The 24,335-nt window shown below is 39.8% G+C and overlaps 1 protein-coding gene across 2 annotated transcripts in view; it reads right to left on the bottom strand.

Moving 5' to 3' along the window:
- The window catches only part of Scn2a (sodium voltage-gated channel alpha subunit 2), a 142,474-nt gene that overhangs the window by 71,480 nt on the left and 46,659 nt on the right, over positions 1 to 24,335 (bottom strand). Inside the window, exons 2-11 of one of the 2 annotated variants that reach the window (XM_087648716.1) lie at positions 20,579 to 20,896; positions 19,630 to 19,748; positions 10,311 to 10,400; positions 9,306 to 9,434; positions 8,650 to 8,741; positions 7,465 to 7,737; positions 4,537 to 4,600; positions 2,793 to 2,934; positions 2,444 to 2,650; positions 903 to 1,190 (exon numbers count right to left, since the gene is read on the bottom strand). In XM_087648716.1, the coding sequence (XP_087504842.1) occupies positions 903 to 1,190; positions 2,444 to 2,650; positions 2,793 to 2,934; positions 4,537 to 4,600; positions 7,465 to 7,737; positions 8,650 to 8,741; positions 9,306 to 9,434; positions 10,311 to 10,400; positions 19,630 to 19,748; positions 20,579 to 20,845 (1,671 nt within the window). In that variant the 5' untranslated portion in view covers positions 20,846 to 20,896. 2 annotated transcript variants of the gene reach the window in all.

The following is a 24,335-nucleotide window of genomic DNA, read 5'->3' as shown; positions in this document are numbered from 1 at the left end:
TAGCTACCTAGGTTTATAATGAGGTGCTTAAACAGTTCGTATTGCAAGTACCAGTACAAACGGTGTGTTGGCATTGTTACTGGTACTATAGGAATACTGTAGTTTCACTCATGGTGAACTTGTCCTCCAAGGAACTGTGTGTTTCTGGGAAATTCTCATGGTAATTTTAAACAACCAAGGGACCTGAATAGTGAGATTTCAACAGCTTGGCTGGGTACATAAGCTAGAGGCATACAGAAAACATTTTCTTGCAATATGTAAATCAGCGCATTCTTTGAATTCCCGTCATCCTCTAACAAGAGGCACAGAAAATCAAGTGCAATCAGACATCACTGCTGGTTAGTGACATGAATCTTTCTTAGCGCCTGTCTACCTGTGATTTTGGCTATGCTTTAGAAAAGATTTTCAGCTCCCTTTGAAACAATGAATAATTCACTCTTAATGAGAGCTTTCACATGGATGGGAACACTGTACAGATGGCTCAGAAGCATCCCTGGTCCACTTCTGGGCACCAGCCACTCAGAAAACCTACAGCTCACTGGGTCCAGGCACAGTAGCTAAGAAGGGATGGGGACCATCTGTGATCATTCCCTGTGTGGAACACTGCCCAGAGTCTCAAGTCTTTAACAAAACCTCAAAACCACAAAACCTTCCCGAGCTTTGTGTGGTATGAAAACGCTTTCCCGAGCTTCCAAAAAAAGTTATAAAACTCACAGGACCTCGAGATGGCAAACCCAACCCTTGATTCTCAATACCATGGTTGAAAAGCGTCACGAAGTTCATTCTAGAAGGCGACTTCAGTCCCACCAAACACCGGCGCAGCCTTTAAAAAGAAGCCCTGTTGTGCAAATGCAATCTACTTAATCTAGTTCGTCTATTTTTGTTTTGTTTGTTTGTTTTACCTGGTGCGGAGAGGAAAATCTCTTCTCGTAGGTCAATCTACTTCCTTCCAGGGAAAACCGGAAGCCTTTCTTTCGTATGCTGTCCTCAGAGGCAGATTTCCGCACCGCGTCTTCCTTCTCTTCCTCCCCAGCCTGTTCTTTCTGTTTCTTTTTCTTTCTTCTGTTTTTCAACTCCTTTTCACTTTTGGAACTTAACTTTGAGGCTACTGACGAACTCTCCGAGAAAACACCTATCCCGCCTGCCCCGCTGAAGTCTCTGGATTCTGCGGACGCTGCTGCAGCTGCTGCCTAGAAGGTACAACGTAAGCATAGTCGTACACAGCTTTCAGTGCCAATACCATTTCGTATTCTGTCCCATACTTTGGAAAACAGGGCATTTTCATGAAGAATAAAAATCAACGTGGAAGTAGACCCGTGTGAGTGCTAAGAATCTAATTCTGACTTGACGTGGCACTCGAATTATCTACTACCATGGACGTAACAAACGTAACATCTCCCATGTGATCTAAACAAGATTTAAAGGGGGACTTAAGAATTAAAATTTGCTGTTTAACCTCAAAGGCGTTTTCTCTTTGTCACATTCAACAACGACTACTAAAGCCAGTTATCAAATTAAACTCAGTCAAGTTATTTATCCATTAAACCTCTTAATCTTTTACTTTCATTATTTAATTAGAAAATGGGCAAGGATGTCATAGTGTATATTAGTATATTGTGGGATGCTAGTACGAATGGCTTTTAAAGAAAGTGTTCAATGTTGTTGTTACTACCCCATGTTCTTTATTTTGGCCTTTATTATAGATTGAATGAGAGTGATACACACTCAACAGACACTAAAAGACAAAACTAGGTAATTGAATTAGTGAATGTCATTAAGATAGATAGATAGATAGATAGATAGATAGATAGATAGATAGATAGATATAGATTATATATATATATAGATAGATAGATATAGATTATAGATAGATAGATAGATAGATAGATAGATAGATAGATAGATAGATAGATATAGTTGCCTTCTTTTGAAGACTCTGCATTAATGCCTTAATTGGGTCTACATTAAGATTCCAGTATAAGAAGCTGGGAATGTTAGTGTTGCATGTTTTCATGTTAGACAGGATCTTGTGCTTCCCAAATCTGTGAAATCATTGCAGTGTGGTTTGTTTTTTCTGACATTCTTCACCTCTAGTGATGCTGTATTGAAGAAGCCACTCTCACTGAATTCCTGGAGAGTTAAGGAATCTCTTCCATTGACAGCATATTGCTCAGCCTACTTTATAAGCGTCCGGCAAATGAGGATACCAATAGTCAATTTCTCAACATGTCACAAAGAGGAAAATGTCAAGGGAGCAATTTTAACTGATTGTGTTTTGATGCCCTTGGTGTATATCAGAATCACCAAATCAATGGACATTTTGCTTATCACCAAACAGATCCTGACACCACACACACACGCCTTGGTCTCTCCAATGTCAACAGCAACCTTCAGGTCAGAGAATGGAAATAAACACTACAACCTCATTGCCGGCCAACTCTACCTGAGCTTCCTCCTGCTGCTTCTTCAGTTGCTCCAGCATCTGCTGAAACTCTGCCTCCTTCTGTTCAGCCTCCTCCAGTGTGGCCTGGTTCTGTTCCTCGTAGGCCATGGCCACCACAGCCAGGATCAAATTTATCAGGTAGAATGAGCCCAAGAAAATGACCAGCACAAAAAATATCATGTATGTTTTCCCGGCAGCACGCAAGGTCTGTGGGAAAAGTGGAAGGAACAGGTTTGTAAATCTCACATCCGCTGTTGCAAGCTCCTCTAAAATAATAAAAGATACCTCAGCAGTTCCCTCAGTCACAGAATCTCACACTTCCTAGAAGAATCTTTATGTCAGCTCTTACCAGCTGATAAAGGTTTTCCCAGAAGTCTTGAGTCATGAGACGAAATAAGGACAAGAAGGCCCAGCTGAAGGTGTCAAAACTTGTGTAGCCGTAGTTGGGGTTTCTCCCAGCCTTCACACAGATGTATCCTTCTGGACACTGTCTGTAATTACATTAGAGAGGAGGGAACTCAGCATCTGTGAATTCCTTGGTCTTTTTTTTTTCCATTTTGCTTGATGTGAATCATTTTTACAGGCTCTATGGAAATCTTACATCTCCCGACTAATTTACTATGTATACTGCACTAGGTGGCTTTTCCTGTGCGACTGACAGAATTTTCCAAGACTTGTAGGCTCCTCTAATTCCTAATTGTAATATTATGCTTACCACACATCCACATCAGATAATCATATCTTGAACAATTTCTTTGGGGACAATGGACATGATCAGATAAATGAATCCATAGAAATATAAGTGATTTTCACTGAAGATGTCTTGGGATATAAGGGATATATATATCCTTGGATATAAGGATATATATATGTGTGTGTGTGTGTGTGTGTGTGTGTGTGTGTGTGTGTGTGTGTATGTGTGTAACTAGGAAACTAGGGCAGAGAGAAGAAGATATAACAGCCAGGAGTGAGCATCCTGAAAGGAGAGAATGACACTGAACAGCGTGGATCCCACAGAATCACCTTACCTGCTAAGTAAGCAGAGCTATTTCAGTGTTGTGACTGACATTATTTCTGGGCTGATTCAACTGGGGCTAATTTCCTGACCTTGCTAGCCCTGAGGAACCTCATGGGCCAGAATGGACTAATGAAAGGACCAGCCTCAAAACAAAAACAAAACAACAAGGAAAAACTACCAACATGCAAACACTCGTTATGAGTGGAAAGCATTTAATGCTGTGCAGGAGGGATTACAATGCTTGTCTCACCTATCGAAGATCTAATCACAGATAAAGTCTGCTGTTTTTAATCATAGGAGCCAATTGTAAACCATATCATCAAGGAGAATTTTGGTAAAGGTATCGCTGGCATTGTCTAGAAGGTTATCACAGAAAAAAATGTTAGATGTTTGACGACTTTTTTTTCTTCTAACATCTGACCGAGTAGGGAAAGATAAATGTTTCTTTGAACTTTCCCAGGCTTTGTTTTCATATGTAATGTTTCTTAATTACAAACATCACCACAGAGGTGGGCATAGCTAAAAATTTTCTATTGTAGCCATATATTCACTAACATATTTAGTCAATGGAATTATTACAGTGACAGTTTGTACATGGGAAAAACAAGGCAAGCAGAACAACAGAATATGGTAGAGTCAGGATTTTAATGTATGAGGCAACTCCAGTCTATTTGATTTATTTTGCTTTGCTGAAACGTGGTGGGCAGATTGTCACCTCGTGTTTCAAGGTGACATGATCTTCAGGGATTTTTTAATTTTTAAGCCATGGAGATCGGATTAGCTTTAAATAAATAATCATACATTCTTGTCTGTGATTATGAATTCTAATGCACTGGCTCTGAGTATCTACTTTCTATTGTGCTAATTTAGAAGATTAGGTGTGACCTAGTATGGGACAATGATTGCCACTTCTCTGTGCGTGAAGGAGGTGAGAATCTGCACTTATCCTGGCTATTCTGTGAGTCAGCATGAAGGAGAATTTATAGAGGACTTTGAATGAGCTCTGAGTAGGGGCCAGGTGTGTGGGACGTGGCAGATTAAGGTCGACTGAGCGTCGAGTGGAAGCACAACTTACCCAGCATCCGAGCTGTTCCCACAAAGCAGAGCATCGTTTTGTCCTTCCAAAAAATAAAAGTGACCTATGTAAAGAGTAAAGGACACTCACTAAAAGGCCTTAATTAGATCATTGTGTTCAAATAAGGATGCTCATAAACATGTTCCGTTGTAATAAAAGTAGAAAAAAATGATTGAATGTCATGGCTAAATGGACATTTTCCCCCCTGGGAACCGACTATCAAACAACTATAAATGGTATTTTGCTTAAATAATGTTTAGAAAATTTAAATTAGAAACTTTTCCAGAAGCAATAATAATAATAATAATTAATAATAATAATAATAATAAAGCATTTTCAGATCGACATTTATTACAAACACGAACTCAGACTGCTTAGAGGAGGCTTCAGGAGAAAGCCACGGCATTGAGTCAGCTTGCTTGGCACAGACTCGAGCAAGAGAAGGCTTCTCAACGGCGCACGCATACTGCTTGCCTAGACTCGATGTAGATGTAGGGTTTTTTCCTGCCAATTTTTATTTAATTTCATGTAAGAAGTAGGCTTTAGTGCTTGTTCCCTCCTTATAATACTTGTTTGTTTGCTTGATTGATTGATTGAAGTTCTCTCTTTGAGACGAACAAAATAAATTTTTAGCTTGGAAAACTGTAAGCTGTTTAAATAGATGCAACTTGCTATTCTTAATGAGGTAAGAGAATATGTAATTCTAAGACATCGAAAAAATGTTCTCAGGAACTAAACACACATAAACACACACACACACACACACACACACTCATACACTCATACGTACACACATATTCCTTAAAATTACTCTGTTGGTACTTAAGCATACCTAAGCCCTGCATTCCAGAATTCCATGAATAGATTATATAGAAAAATCTAGGTCATAATTCTAAAACTATTTTTAGACCTTTACACGAAACTGTAAAAGTCGAGATTGTTATGAATTTAAAGGCAATTACTACAAACGTACTACCCAAACCACATGTGGCTGTTGTACAGGCCAAATATTTAGATGTTCATTTTTACCTCTTACTAAGACCTATTTTAGAAACACAAAAACAGAAAAAAAAATGTGCATACGATACTGATGATTTGGTTGCCTGCAAAATTAAAGATGTCGAGGCCCCCAAACAAGCAGTAGAATGAAAAATAAGCTGTAAAGTAAACCCTCCAAGACAAAAGACAATGGCTAATAGAGAGTCCACATGGCTTCCTTCAGGTGCTACCGCCTGGTAAACAAGGAGTAAAAATATCCGCAGATAACTCGTGAGGTAGGCAACGGTAAGTGTACAACCGGTGCTTGAAATCATAACTTAAACATCTCCATATTACCGACTAAGGAATCCAGAAAAGGACAGTGATTTTGTTTTCCTTTACGAAAAGATTTTTGAGGCATGGTACATATCTATATTCATGACATTTCAGTGAGTTGAGCATGGCTGTGGGGGAGATCTCTGAAGGGGTGTGTCCTCTTAGGAGAGCGATTGGACACTATGTCTCTGCAGTCCTCGCCACAATCAACCCCTCCCACTGAAGCTCTATAAATAGAAACCCATCTGTAGCCTTACAGAAGCAGAGAGGATTTATGGGCAAAGAGCTCTTCATCGTCGATTATATTATTAGTAAGTAGAAAAACCTCAAAATTATTGGGGGCTGTTAGATTTTATCAGTTTTTTTCTAATGAATCTTTTCAAGTAAAACCTTCATGAAAATGAAGCACTGTGAATGTAGTAACAAGTGAGCTGTGATAAAAATCTCATATTCTTCTAAAAAAATAAACCGTGCGGAACATGAAGGAAGGATATCTCAGAGTAAACCACCCCTTGGAGTACAGGCCATCAAGAGACAGCAGTATTTGGCTAATCTAGAAGTACGCGGAGAAGGAGTGTAGGTCATCACATGACAGCAACGCTAGCCTCAATAAGAGGAAGCCTAATGTAACACTACCATATTTTCATAACCATGCCTCAGATACAGCGATAACTCGAATACCAAGACCCACACGAAGGAATAAACATCGCCTTTGCAAAAAGCAGGTGGATAGATCGTATTTGCTTACCTTTCTGATCAGTGCGCAAGTTTGAATTCACCTTGGAAAACGTTTCCTCCTCTATCCAGTTAGATCATATGGACTGAGTCAACCAAAAAGGTTCAGATTGTTTTGTCATATGTATCCCAGGCTAGCCTTGGATTCATTATGTAACTGTCATCTCATCATATGTATCCCAGGATAGCCTTGGATACATTAGTACCCAATGAACTTCTGGCCTTTTTTTAAATTTATTTATTTATTTATTTATTTATTTATTTATTTATTTATTTTTATGGATACAGCATTCTGCCTGCCTGTATGCCTGGAGGCTAGAAAAGGGCACCAGATCTCATTATAGTTGGTAATGAGCCACCATGTGGGTGTTGGGGACTGAACTCAAGACCTCTGGAAGAGCAGACAGTGCTCTTAACCTCTGAGCCATCTCTCCAGCCCTACATCTATCTTTTTAACTCCAGCATTATTGGTGTAATGCCATCACACCTGTAATGTTACTGTGTGTCCGTTTATGCTCCGTTAGGGAGCAAACTCCATGCTTCAGCTATTTCTCCAGCCCCTCTTCCCATCTTCCGAACAATCCACTGAATAAGTCTAACCACTACCTAATTAAGATGTTTGAAAACTCCTGGCCAAGGCCTCTATAATAAATATTTTCGATACACAGGATGATTGGTTTAGAAATAAATCACTCACTTTGAAATGGAGACTTTCATCATGCCACTTGTTGGACAGGGAAAAGGAATGATAAAATTTGGAATTCTTAGTACATGTATGAAGCTATAGTAAATTAGTCTAAGACATTTTGTTCTACCACACACCATTTTTTTAATATTTTAAAAACTAAACAACTTAATGGCTACAAGAATATATCTTACTTTTATCTTCAATATATTCGTCCCAGTTAAACATGTTCACCGTCCTATTGAAGGCAGTACCATTCCAATCCAATGAGTTATTAAAGAAGGAAGTGATATTTATTTCAAAGGTAGAATTGTCTGGGGGCCACTGCAAGCATTTATTCCTCAGGTTGCCCATGAAGAGCTGCAGCCCGATTAGAGCAAAGACACTGAGACAGAACACGGTGAGGATCATGACGTCAGAGAGCTTCTTCACTGACTGGATCAGGGCCCCCACGATGGTCTTCAGGCCTACAAATAAAACCAGAGAGAGGAAGTCATCACTGACAATTCAACAGAGGATTTACCAACAAAAATATCATGAGCTTGTCCTGAAAAATATAAATGTCATGCGGATGCCAACAATATTAGTTTAATGTTTGTGGATGAATGAAAATTTCACGAAAAGCCTGCTAGCTGGTGGAAATGAATGGAAACTGAACTTACATTAGAAAACCAAATGGAAATGAGCCGACTGTGTTTTCACACACACCTTACAGCGAAAGATATGATCGTGTTACTCATGCTTGAAGATCAACCTGATGTAAACAGTTTGCTTTTCTTTGCAGATGTCTTACTCTCTAACCCCAGACTGATTTGTTTTTCTTTTTTCTTTTCTTTTTGTTTTAAGAAAAATCTGTATGAGTAGAGGAGTATCGAGAAGTCTTGCAACCACTGAATTCCAAGGGTATAGCTTCGTCTGCACTTTGAAAACTTGAGAATGGGCCAAAAATAAGGAAGACATCTGCAAGCCGCGTCCCATGCAGCGTTCATGCTCTGCCTTGCTTTGCCACTTATCTCCTCTTAAAGAGATAGCCAGTTTTCGAACTAACTGATCAAATTTGCATTGGCCCGAGTGTCTCACATCTCAGCTTCTATGCGGAAAGCTTGATGCTGTAAGATGCAAACCAGGTAGCCTGTTACTGTAAAGTGCCTCATGCAAAACTTGTTAAACTCAAAGGCTGATTTAGAACGCGTCGAGAGGAAGCCACCAGTCAAAAGCCAAGAATCAAACCTATCCAGCCCGGAATGGGTCAGTTCCTGCTTTTGATCATTATCTTGCAGTGTGCAACAAGCAATCAGGCTTTTGCCAAAAAAAAAAAAAGCTGTGAGCAGTGCGCCAGTGCAGCTAAAGTCAGCCTCTGTGTTTAACCTAGCTCTCACCTGGAATGACTGATATTGTTTTCAATGCTCGGAGAACTCTGAACGTTCTCAGCGCTGAGACATTGCCCAGGTCCACAAACTCTGTCACATATCTGTAATAGGGAGTTCACACACAAACACAATGACAGAACACAAGAAACAGTTGGAGATATAAGGAGCCTACCACCTTATACCGGCTTCTTCTTACCTGGAATTACAGAAATAGTTTTCAAAGCTCTCAAGACTCTGAAAGTTCGAAGAGCTGAAACATTGCCTAGGTTTACAAATTCTGTTACATACCTGTAGGATTAAATCAGAGTTATTCAGACTTTTGGGAAATCTAAGCCTATGTTGGTCTTGAATCAAGACCATTTCAACTTCAGTGAGTGTTGTTATCAGATTTCCCAGTTAGAGGAGAACGGTATTGTCATCGACTGAGCTGTTACTGGGGGATTTTTTTATTGTTACCTTACAGCTATTTGAAACCAAAGCCATATAATTTATTAGGATCATTCCTAATTTTCCAAACTGAATAATTTGATTGGAAAAGGTTTTTTAAATACACATGCCAACTAATTAAAGTGCTTTATGAGTCAAAGGAAGCCAACACCGAGAACTACAGTATAGGCTCCATAGTATTACCCTGCCAGGGTAGAAAGTATTACAGAAATACTTACGCAAAAGTAATGACTGTGAAATCCAACCAATTCCAGGGATCCCGTAGAAATGTGAAATCTTCTAGACAAAAGCCCCTTGCAAGGATTTTAATAAGTGATTCAAAAGTATAAATTCCTGTAAAAGTATACCTGAGAAAAATAGCCAAGTCAACATTAAAGAATTTGTAGATGGTTTGCATATGTATGTTTAATTTTTAAAAGAATGCTCTGTTAATAGACTTGACACCAGGGCCTCACACATATTAAATAAGTTCTTTACTATTAAGATATACACATGCGCCCCGAGTGTACATATCCTAAAGATGACTCAGATGACACACATGAATAGAGACTCCAGGTTGATTTCTGATAGAGAACAAAGGCAGAACTTAAAGCAAAAGTGCCATTAAATTCCAAATGATGTTTTCATTGGCTCTAAATAAATGGATACATTTCCATATTCCATATTTCGCATAAAGTATGCGAAAACAGCATTCCATGTGATGAGAGTATCTGAACTACACAAGCAATGTGTATCTAACCGAGCAATGTATCAGATATCAGTAATCATTAGGAATCTCTAGTGTGTAAGGTTCAAAAGGAAGATGAAGGTCCCCATACATCAATAGTCACATTGATGCAGCTGTTTGAGCTACTGAAAACCTTGTCCTAGAGAAGTGGTTCTCAACTCATTGGTTGTGATCTCTTGGGAGGAGGAGGGGCGTCAAATGACTCTTTCACAGAGGTCCTGCATATCAGATATTTACATTACAATTCGTAACAGTAGCAAAATTGCAGTTATGAAGTAGCAACAAAATAATTTTGTGGTTGGGGTAACCGCAACCGGAATAACTGTTTTAAAGGATTGCAGTATGAGGAGGGTTGAGAAGCACTGTCCTAGAGGAAGTCAGTGGTGAGTATGAATTTGAATCATCTGGTTTATCATGGCTAGAAATATGTATTAAGGAAAGTGACAGTGTCTTGAAATACGAAAGGACTGATTTTCAAAGTGAATTTTCTACTTACTCCACATTCTTTGTCCAGTCTGGAGGGTTACTCATGGTCATAAACACACAGTTGGTAAGAATTGTGCACATGATAAGCACATTGAATAAAGTAGAAAAATATCGTCAAGGAAAACAAAGTTCATAGGAAGACCCCACCTTTCATGCATAGCCCTGATTTCACCCCCACCAACTCTAAGACTCACATGTTTATTTTAGGCTGAATATTATTTAATCTTCATCTTTCTCTCGCTTTTGTCCCTTTAATTCCATGGGTTTAACACCATGTGTTTAAAATAAAATCAACTATCTTTAGATGAGTAAGAAATGTAGCAATTGAGAGAGAAAAAAATGTAAAGAAATGAGTTGGCATGAATAATTTATAAATGTAAATTGTCTTCATGATAGACTCAACCAAACAATAGAATTGCAAGTTCAGACTACGATGAAAAAGTTCAATAAAGCAGTCTAAGAAACTGATGAAGTACATTATGACTTTATTCCAAGGGTCACCCTGGAAGAACGTTCTACACAAATCCCCTTTCTAAATGGAAGGTACAACCTACACGAGTTGTCCAAAAGACCCTGAAATGTAAAAGAAGAAGGCTACTGACAACACCCCTTGGGTTTGTAACTAGGTCAGATGACTTACTAAGTTCTGATCAACTTGACTTTAACAGTAAGAAAGAAATCATACTACAGAATTTCTGCAAAGAAGCAAACCAGCAAGCCTTTGTTAAATATGCTATCACTCACTGTATCTGATTCAGATACTCAGCAAACATTTCTTTTTATTTTCTGAAAAGCAGAGAAAATATTGATCATAATAATTCTCTGATTTATTTTCCTGTTGCCTTGAATGTATAGCCAATACGTGTCTTATATTCTGTTGAAGTACCAAAAAAAAAAAAGGAAAAAAGAAAAAGAAAGAAAGAAAGAAAAGAAGAAAAGAAAAAAGTTAAGAGAAGGGACAACAGTCAAATAATTGAAATGATTGATGCTCACATCTAATATAAATTACACTTATAAATGATAAAAACATCATTTCTTATGAACTCACACATGATCATAATCATCTCAGAGATGGAACAGTGGTATTCATAATCCTTCTTGCTTCTTTTTTTATAAACCATTTCGTATCTTTTATGAAAAAGGCCCTGTTTTGGGGCCAGGTTGTAGGTAGTGTTACATTAATCAAGAAAGACAGCTTTTGCCTGTGAAGGCATTAGTCAAAGCAATAGCTGACATTTGGAGTTTTAGTAATAGTGCTTTTAGGCTCATACTTAATCCCCAGCTTGTTCAAACGCATCTGAGAGCAGTTCTACATGAATGACAGGGATCAGCCACGCGAGGGCAGCACAACCTGGAAAACACGCCTATAAAGAGGAATAGCCTACTTTTTCTTTATTGTTACAAAGAATGAAAAAAGACAAAATATAAGATAGTTTACCATTCATATAAGGAAGTCACTCTGTGCCTGGGCCCTCTGAGGATGCATAATCTCTTAGCAAATGGGCAACATCAGAAATGCGTGGTCCCTAATCACAGTGGTCCTAAACACAGTCCCATGTGATCCTGCTTGGATGCAGATCCAACCTCCCCCAAATATAATTTCAAGCATCCTCTACTGTTCTTCAATTGCCAATCCTCTTCTTCCCTCCTTTTCCATTGCAAGTTGATGGCCTGATTTCTTAGTTCACAAGGGATAATGATAACACCAGACTCTGCTCCCCACCCCAACTTGGCAAAGCTTTCTCTGTTGGGATCTGCCCTCTTTTTCCTGTTACACTGGGGGTATTTCCATCTCTCCACGTGTGTTCTGGAGAGCTAGCTTTCCAGAATGCTGTAGGAACAGCTTAATTCTCCATTCTTTTACCTTTTGTGACCCTTAGCCTCTCTTCATCAATCATCAACACAAACTTGCTCATGTTTCTCCTGCCTTGGGGGAACCCGAGGGTCTCTGTAACCCACAACCCTCATCAGCAAATTTTGGCTTCACTTCTTTTCTCTACTTCATAGCCAGAGTTCCTGAAAGAGATGCTCATTTTCTTGCTCTTATGAACCTATTGTATCTTTAGTCCTCCCTGTATTCTACCTACAGATGAAAAATCTCCATGTCGCTTCATTAGAAACCAAAGGATAACCCACAGCTATGATACAGTTATCATGTAACTTTCCTTTTTCACTGAGCCCAATAAAGAGGTCTCCTCCCCTTTCTTCTTTCTTTGAGGAGACCCCAGTTGCCTGCTTGTTCATGCCTCAGGAGCAACCGTGTTTTGTGCCATTTGAAATCTTTCATTTTCCTTTTGGAGAAGAAACACAATCTAAGCCACCATCTGGACTCCTGCTATCAGTCTCCTATCAGAGTACAACAGCAAGCTTCATGTGTTCATACAGACATCACATCCTTCTGTCCAGGTGACACCCCTTTCTAGGTCTCCACACTCAATTACACATATGGCCTCTGTACTTAGGTATCCCATTGACTCTTCCAAAGCTTTTGAAGGATTTAGAGTTCCTAAACCAAACCAACAGCCTTCTTATCCCTCTGCTGCAGGAGAAACAACTCCCTTACCATCGCTGTATTCTCATGAGTCATGCTGGAGCCCAGGAGATAACCTTAGGTTTCTCTTTCTTCCTAAACTTCCATATTTAACTTCCATAGAACACTTTTGTTGTCTGTATCTGGATTCAGTTCATTACTTTCGATTCTCACATCCCTGAGTTATTCGAGTGTTGATCAAGACCAACAGTCATGGAACAAGACTTGCACATGATTGGGACTTCATCTAAAGCGGTCTTTATGAGTCAGTTCATTTGACTAACTGCACCAAAATGGACTTTGTAAATGTAGCTGGGATCATTTTGGCAGCCTCCCACTACATATATGTCCAATCACTTTATAATGTCTTACCATGGGATCAGCATTCTATGATGTCTTCTGCTCCTTTGTTCTTTACTGTACTATCTCCATCCCAGTAAGTTTTAGTTGTTAAAGTCGTGGGATGTTATGGCCTCTTACACATGTGCTGTTTGCTATTCACCATAGTGCTTCATCTGGTCAGGGCGACCTGTGTCACTTTACAATACTCCCATCATGTCAAAGTCTGTACACACTGTGCATACAAGTTTAGGTACTGTTAAAGGGTAGAACATACAGAACAGGCACAAGATGAAAAAAAAAATCAAAATCTCATGAAATGTATGTCACATGATGAACCTAGCCGTGGCCTATAATTCTTATAAAATGCTATTTATGACAGGAAAATTTAATTACGTATAAAGTAAAATATATGTCAAGATAAACAATAGAAATAATTACAATTTTTTCCATAAATTACAGATAATAAAGCATGCTCAAAACCATTGTTGTTTATGTTATATAATTATCAGTTTAGTAGAGAAACATATACTTTAATTAGGAATCATGATAGGGACTCAACAATAAAAATTTTTCTTTTTAAAATAAGAAACATCTAGAACCAGGTTCATATATTTCTGTCACAGTATGCATTTGTGCAGACAAAATTTCAAATTCTACTATTACTCTGTCAACTTATTTTATCAGACAGTTTAAGATTTCTACATTTTAATGAGTAACTGAAATAGTGGGGATCCAGCAAATTTTAACCCACACAAAAACACAATACAGAAGCGAACATTACATTGGCAAGGCCACAGATTGAAAACTATGAAGCTGCACATCAAGGCACATTTCTAAGAGGTAAAGGTAAGAGACAATTTTATACACTCCTCACTATTTCCTAAGTATGAGGATCAAAGGATAAATTAGATTCTATTTTTAAAAGTCCAATTTATCTTGAAACAGTACTTCCATAACAGCTTAGTTATATAAAATAAAATAAAAGCAGACTCAACTATATAATATCAGAAAAAGCAACCTTCTTGACTTATTGTCTTATTTGTACCAAGTATTAAGAAAAGTAGTGTGATGTATTGACAGGCTAACTCATCAGTTGGCAAATTGAAAAAACACTTTCTATGTGTATAAGGTCAGGAAAAACTTTTTAGAAATTCATGTTGAAAATGGTTGTGTAGCTTTTGGGTAAGGACTATTGCCAGCCCACCTTGATGCCCATGAGAACATCCCTGCTTTAAGCCCAGCATCCACATCTCTCCTTTACCAACCATTGGTTGTGGGATTCAGTTTCAACTGACAGCAAAAGGTGGTAGCAAGCTCAGTTTTATTATATTAACGTGGCTAACTGTGCCAACGCTTTCTCATAATATATACCTATTATCTGCTAAGATAACTATCTGATACTTCTGTTATCCCTAATCATTTGTGGTTTTAGATACAAAATATGGAGTACTTTTGTTCTTGTTGTTGTTGTTGTTAAGGGAAAGGGAATACTGCTCTATTCTAAAATGATGTTGTCTTATATGTATCCAAAGAAATTAGAGGGATTAAAAATTAAAACTCACAAATAATCTATACGTAAAACAATGTTTCGTGTGATGAGTTTTCTAACTTGAATGTGCAGATTAAATAGTGGGAGAGGTCCTTTTCAGTATATGAGCTAATTTCTGAGCCAGAAAAATTATTGATTAATATTTTTCTTAATTCTTCATGTTAATACTTGTTAGTAGATAGGCAGGCAACAATCTTTGACTATTAAAGACAGAAGAACAGGAAATGGTTAGGTTGAATTACTCTCCTTTCATTCTTTATCTAGAAAAATGATTTTTTAAAATGTCTGCATAAATACCACATAAATACATTAATTGGAACCAGCGAAAAGGACATTTACCAATGTAGAGATGGGTGTTGCTAATACCCTCAGTGTATTATATCTGGCTTCTCAAATCAGTTCTCCTCCACTGAGAGAATAGTACAACTGCACTTGGCTGAGAACAGAAGACCTGTTTCAACTTTTAGCCTCAGTAGTGCCAGTGCACATTCAGAAATCTGGGCCTGCTGTCTCGCATCCATGAAGGACTGACGTCAAGCCTGGACTATGCGAGACCCTCTTGGGAAAAAAAATAAGTGAGACACAGACAGAAAGACAAAGACAGAAAGACAGAGACAGAAAGACAGAGGAGGAAGAAGGATCTCAGATACAGACTAAGCATTTACAACCTCTCGGCTGCATTCCTCATCTGTCGAATGAGAAGTTAGAAGGAACTGCATGTGTTTTGGCCATTACAAGCTTCAAATGGAATAAGAACCTCCTCTTTCCTAGTGCAAGTTGGGGCAGAGTAGTTATACATTCAAAATTCTCTCAGAAATGCTTAAGTGATGGGAAGATTTCGTTTTGCGGTTGTTGCAGATTTATATCTCCTATCAACAGCACTGTCCTAAGCAGTCTTCCTTAAGTACTTACTAAGTGCTTGTAATAGACCCTGGTGCTAGGTTCTAGGTCATACATGTTTTCTTCTCTCCTAACAGGATCTGATGCAGCTCAGACTGGCCTTGAATTTATGATATGGCGGCAGCTAGCCTTGCATTTCTGAGCCATCTGCATCTTTCTCTGGGTACTTGAGTTAGAGATGTGCATCACCAGAGCCAGCAATGCATTTACTATTATGATTTATGTACTATGGCTGCGGTTTTCCAAGTGGAGAAAGAGAAAACTACAATGTGGTCAGCATCGTAGACTAAGTAAATGAATCTTCAAAGAAGGATTGGAGTCTTGGTTTCTGATCCTAACCTTATCATTTCCATTCTCCTACCCTTTGTGAACGATGGACAGTTCAGTGTTTGTTGTGGATTGTCTCAGGGTTTTAGTGGGTCAACCTGGTGTGGTGAGTATCCGTGGCATCCATCCAGTGACAAATCCCAAAGTGACTTCTCTAGCCCTACCCTTTCCAGACTTCACATTTGCCTAAGAACCAAACTCCACAGTTCCTCCCCTAATGTTTAACAGATGTTTCAAATACTGGTGCTGAAAACCAAGCACATGATTTATCTACAGGTTGTTTTACTCAGACCTGTTCCAGGCTCAGTCCACAGCAATTCCAGTTTTCTTTCTGATCCAGACTAGGGACTTACTGTCACCTTTAACTTCTGTTACTACATTATGGACTGTACTCTGTTGCTCAGGAAACTGTCAGCCCCCTGCAACACCCATCTAAATTTGATGGCACTCTGATTCTCTGGACCATGGCCAACTATCATCCCGTGGCCATTCCCATGCATTTTAATGTACAGTAAAGGTGCTGCTGTGGGAACCACGAAAGCAAGATTCAAGCCTAGAGTTTTCACTGAGTGGAGTGAAGCACAAAACCACCATGAAAACCACTGTCCCATACATCTTTGAGTTAGTGGGATCTTGGCTTAGTTCTTATAGTATCAGCAAAAGATAGAAGAGCTTACCTGCATTTATTATAATAAATGTAATTGCCTTTCCTCATATCTATACTTCAAGAGAGTGCATTTGAAATATGACATTTTAATTCAGAAAATTAGGGAGGGAGTAAACTTGTCTAATTTACTTCCCTTGAAGAAATCTGTGAGTCTGCATTGTTTAAAAGGCTTTAGGAAAGCCTAGAGTTCATCTCGAGGCTGACTAGACGTCTCAGTGGGTAAAAGTGCAGCCCCCAAATCTGATGAGCTGACTTAGATCACCAACATCCACACAGTGGAAAGAGAAATGTCTCTCCCTTGTTTTCTTCTTACTTCCATACCCATGCCTCCATGTATATGGAAATCTCTCTCACAAAAAAAAATGCATGCAAACAATTTTCTAAATTGAAATATGAATTCATTTTACCATAGCTTAATAGATTTGCTTGCTCCTGCTTTAATTTATAATGCTGTTGTCCTATTTCTCCCTGAGCTACTTACAATAAAAGACAGACTCAAGTAGTGTGTGAACCTCCAGGGAGGTCCTAACAGGAGCCATGTCTCCAACATCTAGACTCTGACTGTCCTTCTGAAATGGCCTATGTCTTCTACCAGTGGAAATGTCATCACTGGCACTGGCTCCTGAGGTTCATAACTTTCAAAGACTTTCATAAAGGGGGTGATATCTTTTATGAAGTATCCTATAGAAGATATGATCTCCTTATATTTCAAAACAAAAGCCCGCCCAATTTTCTACATAGGGCCTAGTACTTTTCCATCAGAGGGGGGACAAAACTGATTTTCTTTTCCATTCAAATCTTTTCTACCTGTTTTACATCAGATTTTCTAATTTTTGCTTTCTTAGTGAGTATTTTCCTTAGTGCATATCTCTAAGTGTCCTCTATGAATGGGGCATAATTTCATAAACCATATTAATGTAAGTGAAATATAGCCATTGTAAATATAATTAATTCACAGAGATATTCGTGCAGTGCACATAAACTTGAAACGTAAGAGAGCATCATTTTAAGCGTGGGAAACAAGACACAAACTCTGACTTTATTATTCATGTCTAATGGTCAAACTTTTTCTTTGTGTGACTGCTTCTCTTACTGGAGCATATGGAAGGAAATTTTATTGATGTAAGATAATGCACAATAAATTTTAAAGCCTTAGATATAAAGACCAAAGCATATTATGCTGATGATACCTATGTAGACCATGGGGGAAAGAATCCATCAGAAGTACAAAAAAGAAATAATATTCAAAATGCTATACTTCTAGACACAGAACTTGTATTGCCAGGGAAACTTTGGGGACATGCTTTATTACTATCTAAACTGAGATAGGTCCATTGCACCAGGTTTACCCCATTTTCAAATTTCTTTATCTAATTCAAGCTACATCTACTACTAGCGGTGAGATTTTATAGTGGAAGTCTTAAATTTAGGTCCTGGTCTGACTATAGCATAATATTTCAGGCCATAACTCTCTCTAACTTAAAATTTGTCTTGTCAGGGCCTGGAAAATGCTTCCATGAGTTAAGTGCTTACCACGAAAGACTGCCAACCTGAATTAGATCCCTGGAACTCACACAAATGTGGAAGGAGAGAGCGGATGTCACAAAGCTGTCCTCTGCCCTCCCCAAATGTACCCTGGCACCTCACACAGACACACGGCACGCACACCTGCTGACATAGCTCGATTTTCAGGACCCACATGGCAGAGAGAACTGACTCCTACAAGTTGTCCTCTGACTTCCACATGTATGCAATGGCATGTACATGAACACACAAGTACACACAAGTACACACACACAAATACACACACACACACACACACACACACACACACACACACCCCAAATAAATAAATAAATGTAGTAAAACACTTAAGAGTTTAAGGTCTTGGGCTAAGCATGATGGCACACTCCTTTAGTGCCAGCATTCAGGTGGCAGAAGCAGGTTAATGTCTGTAAGTTCAAGGCCAGCCTGTTACATATAATCAGTTCCAGGATAACCAGGACTACATAGAATACCCAGTCTGAAAAATCAAAATAAAAAACAAAACAAAACAACAACAAACAAACAACAACAAAAAGAGTTTGTCCTAATAGAAACTTAGCTGTGTTTCAGTTTCTTCCACTTTGAGTTGGGTTCCTGAAATACACAACTCTTCATAGAAACTGGAGGTTTCTACACATTCCTATTTGTTCCCCTCCCCAGTACAGCTCTGGTCTTTGCTTCTTTGGCTTTCTGACTCTTAGCAAGACTACTGCTTCTGCCTGGAATGAAACCTCTTACTCCAGCTACTGTGTTTAACTTCAAGGACTAAGCCAAGTCACTGCTATCTGTTAAGTACTCCCCTGTCCTGTTTCCAGGAATCATGTCCTTCAGTAAGGAGAATAAGGACTGCAGTTTAGTATATAGAGACAGGCAGACTGAATAAAACCAGGGAGCAAGTAATCAAAAGAGAGTCGGGGAGAAAGTCAGCACAAGTGCCATTGGGAAAAGAACTTGGAAAACATTTCAAAAGTCCCAAGGTATGTATAAACACACTTGTATATAGTCATGAACACAAAGTTTACAAGCACCAACATGACAAGAGAACTTAATACAATTCTGACCAAAGAGCCAAAACCACAATATAGACTCTTTGTCACTGTGTATTTTAAATGATGGATCACTGAGAAAAATCAATGCCCAGGAACTGTTCCAATATAGCACTATAAAGCTCAAAGGCATGAAAAGCTATCCTGGCTGTGTCGCTAAAATGAATGAAGGGTTGAAGGCAGGGAGTGATTGGGAAGGGACCAGAAGATGAAGAAATGAGTCAGAGAGAATCAAAGCCCTTAGGAGGGAAAAGAGGGTTTTACTTACCTGCCGTCCCACCTTGCCACAGGCTTGCTGCTGAGGAAGACCAAAGAGCCACCAGTGGACACTGACGGCCACACATATTTTGAAAATGCTCTATTTTATAATTAAGTCACAGGGGAAAAATTACCATTCGAAATGACTATGAGTCAAAAGGATATGAATGTACCAAAATCTTAATAGCTAATTTTCTAATGGGGTTGAAGGGAGTTAAAATGTACAGGGCAGAGGTGGCGCTGAACCGCGAGATTGCTTTCCCCTTATTCAATACTATAAAGGTCTGAAAGAGAGAACACAACACACAGATCAGAATTCACAGGCTGCATCAGGATATGCGAAGAGAGTAAGAGACCCCGCTAAAATGCCCAGCGCTGCAACAGTTACCAGCAAAGGACAGCACCCTAGTCCTCTTTCTTGCAAACTATGCAAAATTGGATAAGCAACTTCGGGAGGTAAGGAATACTAAGACAATTCTGTGGTCAGGACCACGGGACTTCTGTGTAACTTTGCCGACTCTTTGACTCACTTCTTCGGCAGTCTAAAAATGAGGTTTCGGCAACTTTTGTCATGGAGGTTATTTTCTCGTGAAAACTGCTAGAACTTTGGGTTTTGGCCCTTATATGTATTCTGGTGTTCTACCTTCTGCAGGGAGCCATGGGAAAAATAACAGTCTGTGGGATGAAGGCATAATTGAGCCTATGGAGGACCTCAAAGCCTTAGGTCAAGTTCAAGGCAATAGGGGGGATCTTAGACACTGCTCTTAGAAGTATAAAAACCACACACACCCTTTCTCTACTTTTCCCTTCATCACAATGCAGTAGCACCGGGGTGAATCTGCATGCAACTTACTGTTTAATTAGTATCCAGGAAAATAAATTGGCTTTGTCTTCCTCCCATGCCCCATTGCAGGAGGCCTCTGCGGTATATGTCTGTCCCCCCCCCCCCCCCACAGACTCAACCAGGTGCTTTCAAAACACTTTAAGACAACGGCCCCATTGCTTTCTCAGTCCACCCAGCATCCTAGAGATATTTTAAGAGATGGAAAGGGGTACACTCTTCACCATCTTAAAGAGATCGGGTTCAGGGGGAGCAACTGGTCTAAAAACTCACTTTCTTATTGATATAGTAGGGGTCCAGGTCCTCCAGTGGTTCTGACACCATCTCTGGAGGAATGTCTCCATAAATAAAAGGAAGGGATTTTCCTGCTTCCAAGTCACTATTTGGCTTTGGGCCATTTTCATCGTCTTCGTCCTTGCGTTCCTGTTTGGGTCTCTTAGCTTTCTCTTCTGCAATGCGCTGTTCGATAGCAGCAAGGGATTCCCTGGTAAAGAAGCGGAAGCTGTCAGGTCCTGGAGGTACCAGCACTGACCGTGCCATCTTTTCATCCTGCTTCTTTAGTCACTGTTTAGCTCCTCGCGTAAGAAAGTGCTACAGAAACAGGAGGGGAGAAAGCAATGACCGTTAAGATGACAGGTGAGGGTGGCCATCCCAGGACACTGAACGTAAAGTATACAAAGCAAACAGCTAGAGCATTTCACAAAGGCAGCCGCTTCCAGCGCTGTGAGCCCTCATGCATGCATTCATCTGCCTGCATGGAGAGCTTTCTCTCACATCCAGTAGGTGTGCATGAGGTAATCTATTCTCCCACTCCTGAAATGTTTGAAGGGATCATGCTACTTGGGGGGAAAACACCCTGTTCAGAGCTTGCGAATGGGAGATACTGTGCGTCTTTCTGTATGCTCGCTCTTTCATTTGTGTGAATATTTTTGGGAGCCATTTTTATTCACTCTGCATTCTGTCTGAAAAATATAGCATTCAAAACAAAAGAAGGAAAAAATCAGACAAAATTGTAGAAGCAGGGCTGTGCGGTAATCTTGCTTCTGCCTCTCTCTCTCTCTCTCTCTCTCTCTCTCTCTCTCTCTCTCTCCCCCCATTTTCTTTCTTTTTACTTTTCCTTTGGCCCAATTTAGAACCTTTAAGGGTTTATTCAAAACCATGTCATCTGGGAAAAAGCTGAGGAAACCCTGCAAGTCCAGGCTGTGGAAACAGGTAGAGAGCAAGGCGGGGTGAGGGGGTGCAGGAGTTGCCCTGGCTGAGGGCTGCATTTGGAACTGCTGGCAAACTAGACAGGAAGGAACCAGGCACCTGCCAGCACAGGCAGGAAGTCACTCACATCAGAGGTCTGGAGCTTGGGCCTCCTGGCTTAGCAACCTGCTGCCAACTAGTGTAATTGCTTCTTAAATTAACAAATTTGCAGAACCAGAGGAAACATCACGGAGAGATACCAGATTTCCAAGTCAGAGTCTCATTTGATAAAAAATCTAGCAGAGCAGTGTAAATATCCATTTCAGAATGTGGACTTGAAAAAAAATGGTATGTCTAACAGTTTCTCTTTTAAGCATAGTCCCTGTAATATGGGTTTTTGTGATGGTATATAAATGGGCTTTAACTGACGTTCAAATCACATTTTATTAAAGTAGAGAACTTGGTAATTGTGACTGCAAATGTGACCTCAGCCAGGAAACTCACAGGAGTTTCTGTGCTATTTAAAGAATAAAGCAGAAATTTTGACCCCAGAATGGCATTTCTTCAAAATCATTAAATCTATTTCTTATTTTTTGTTTTTCTTTTGTTAAAAAAATTCATTTTAACCTCTACACTACAGAAATGAGTTGCCACTGTCATGTATGAGATGCTTCTTCTAAGAGTAAAACAAGTTACCCATTTATTTCCTCAGTCCACATCTGGGAACCCACCAACAAATCTGAACGGCATACGCTACTGCATAGTTAGCATTAATTATCTTTCTTAAGTTGACCAGCACCTTTCAGGCACCAGCTGTCAGATTGCCCTGTCAGCATCACAGCATCTCCAAAGCATCCCTCATTTTCCTCTCTCATCCCCAGAGGCTCTGATGCCTAGCGGAAGGCACAGGCATCAAGATAATTCTTCCACGTTCAAGGGAGAAACCTGCCGTACCCATGCCTGGGATTCTAGGGGGACAGACATGCTAAAACATGCAGCCAGCAGCTTCAGAATGAAAGTGGTCCCCCTAGAGATTCCCCCAAGGATTCTACTGCAAAGGTGGAGAAGCCTCACAGAGAGCAAGCATAGTTAAGAACAGGAACACGTTACCCCTGCAGAAGCTTTTACACTCAGAGTTTTGGGTTGATAGGCTGGAAGCAAGAAGACTGCAGCTAAAATTCCATCATGCTTTAAAAAAAAAATTTTTTTTTTCAAATTCTCCTTTAAAGACCACACCTAACTTCCTGTAAGAGGATTCTGGTAACTGAAGTAAGAACAGGCATTTCCTGTGCGGGGACTACAAAGTGACATTTTTATAACAGCCACTAGAGGGCTAGGAACTGTGAAGAAAAACACCTTCCTAGAAAAACACTGAGTACGCGGCTGGCAGCCCTAAGCGTTCATGGGTGGAGCCCGGAGGAGGGTCCATACGCAGACAGGGACCCAGGCATAGAGCTGAAAGATCGCGGGGAAGCCTTCTGCTGACTGGCAACGCTTCCGTTCAGCCCTTTTATTCTCTAAGCCAAAAAGGCATTTAATCAAACTAAATAATTCAAAAGTAAAAAGAAGCAAATAGTCAAGGGTTAAAAATTTAAATCCCTATAGTAGGTTACTGATTCTGTTAATGAAATCACATTGGATATGCTATACACAGTCAGATTTAGCATTACTTTCCTTTCCAGAATATCTGGGGTCCAATAAATTATTGTTGATGTAACGAAGAGGCAACCTTTTCACTATGCACTATTTAAGTTAATTTTCTCCAGTAAAAAAAAAAATGTTTAATTTGATAATGCAAAAATCGTCTCTTTCCCTCTGACTAGGTCATTGAAAGGAAACCAGGGGGTCTGCAGAGAAGGCACTTGCCTCGCAGACATGAGAACTTCAGTTTGGATGCACAGCACCTACATTTAAAAAAGGCAGGCAGATACTATAGCCCCTGCAATCCCAGGGCTACAAAAGCAGGTAGTGAATCGCCAAGCCAAGCTAGGTAACCTAGGCAAAGAGGTTACCTCCAGGCTCAACTGAGAGACCCTGATCAACAAGTATAGCAGAGAGCAGACAAGGAAGACACCCAGCACCTATCGCTGGCCTCTACACACACACACACACACACACACACACACACACACACACACACACACACACGCACGCACTGAAATACACAAGCTATACCCAGCGTTATTTAACCTTTCTTACGCTGAAACCCTTTCATGCAGTTCCTCATGTGACTCCAAAGAGGTCATGGCCCACAGGTTGAGAACCACTGCCCTATGTGTCTATGTGAGCCCAAAACGGAAACGAAAAATGCATATAGAAAAGAAAAGCTACTAGGGAAAAAAGTAGTTCTGACAGGAAACTGAGACCATCGCTAGCACACTTTCAACTAATAACACAGTAAGAATGGAGAACCTACTATGTGCCAGTCACTGGGCTAAGATGCCTAAAGTGTCCCATCACTTTCTCCCCATAATTATCGAATAACACTTTCCTGACTTGCATTTGAAAAGAGAATAGTCTCAGTGAGATTAGAAACAAAAGTCTCCGGAAGTCACGTAGGAAGTCACGTAAACACCATTCAAACTCAGTCTGACAGCAAAAATTGTATCCTTCATATAGTCCTGAAAAGAAACATGAGCTACAAATTAAGCAGAGCTGCAAGTCTGTCCTCACTGTCAACCTGACTGGATTTGGAATCACCAGGAGACACACTTTCCAGCATGGTTTTGTTGGGTTTCCAGGGAGGCTTAAACCAAGGAGGATTCACACTCAATAAGTGAGGTCCTGTCCCATGGGGCAGAGTCCTGGATTGAATAAATGGGGAAAACAGAGAAAGCCAACT

This window comes from Rattus norvegicus, chromosome 3, assembly GCF_021556685.1.
Source record: "Rattus norvegicus strain SHRSP/BbbUtx chromosome 3, alternate assembly SHRSP_T2T, whole genome shotgun sequence".
In the NCBI taxonomy this organism is placed as follows: domain Eukaryota; kingdom Metazoa; phylum Chordata; class Mammalia; order Rodentia; family Muridae; genus Rattus; species Rattus norvegicus.
This window is presented reverse-complemented; position numbering and strand designations above follow the sequence as displayed.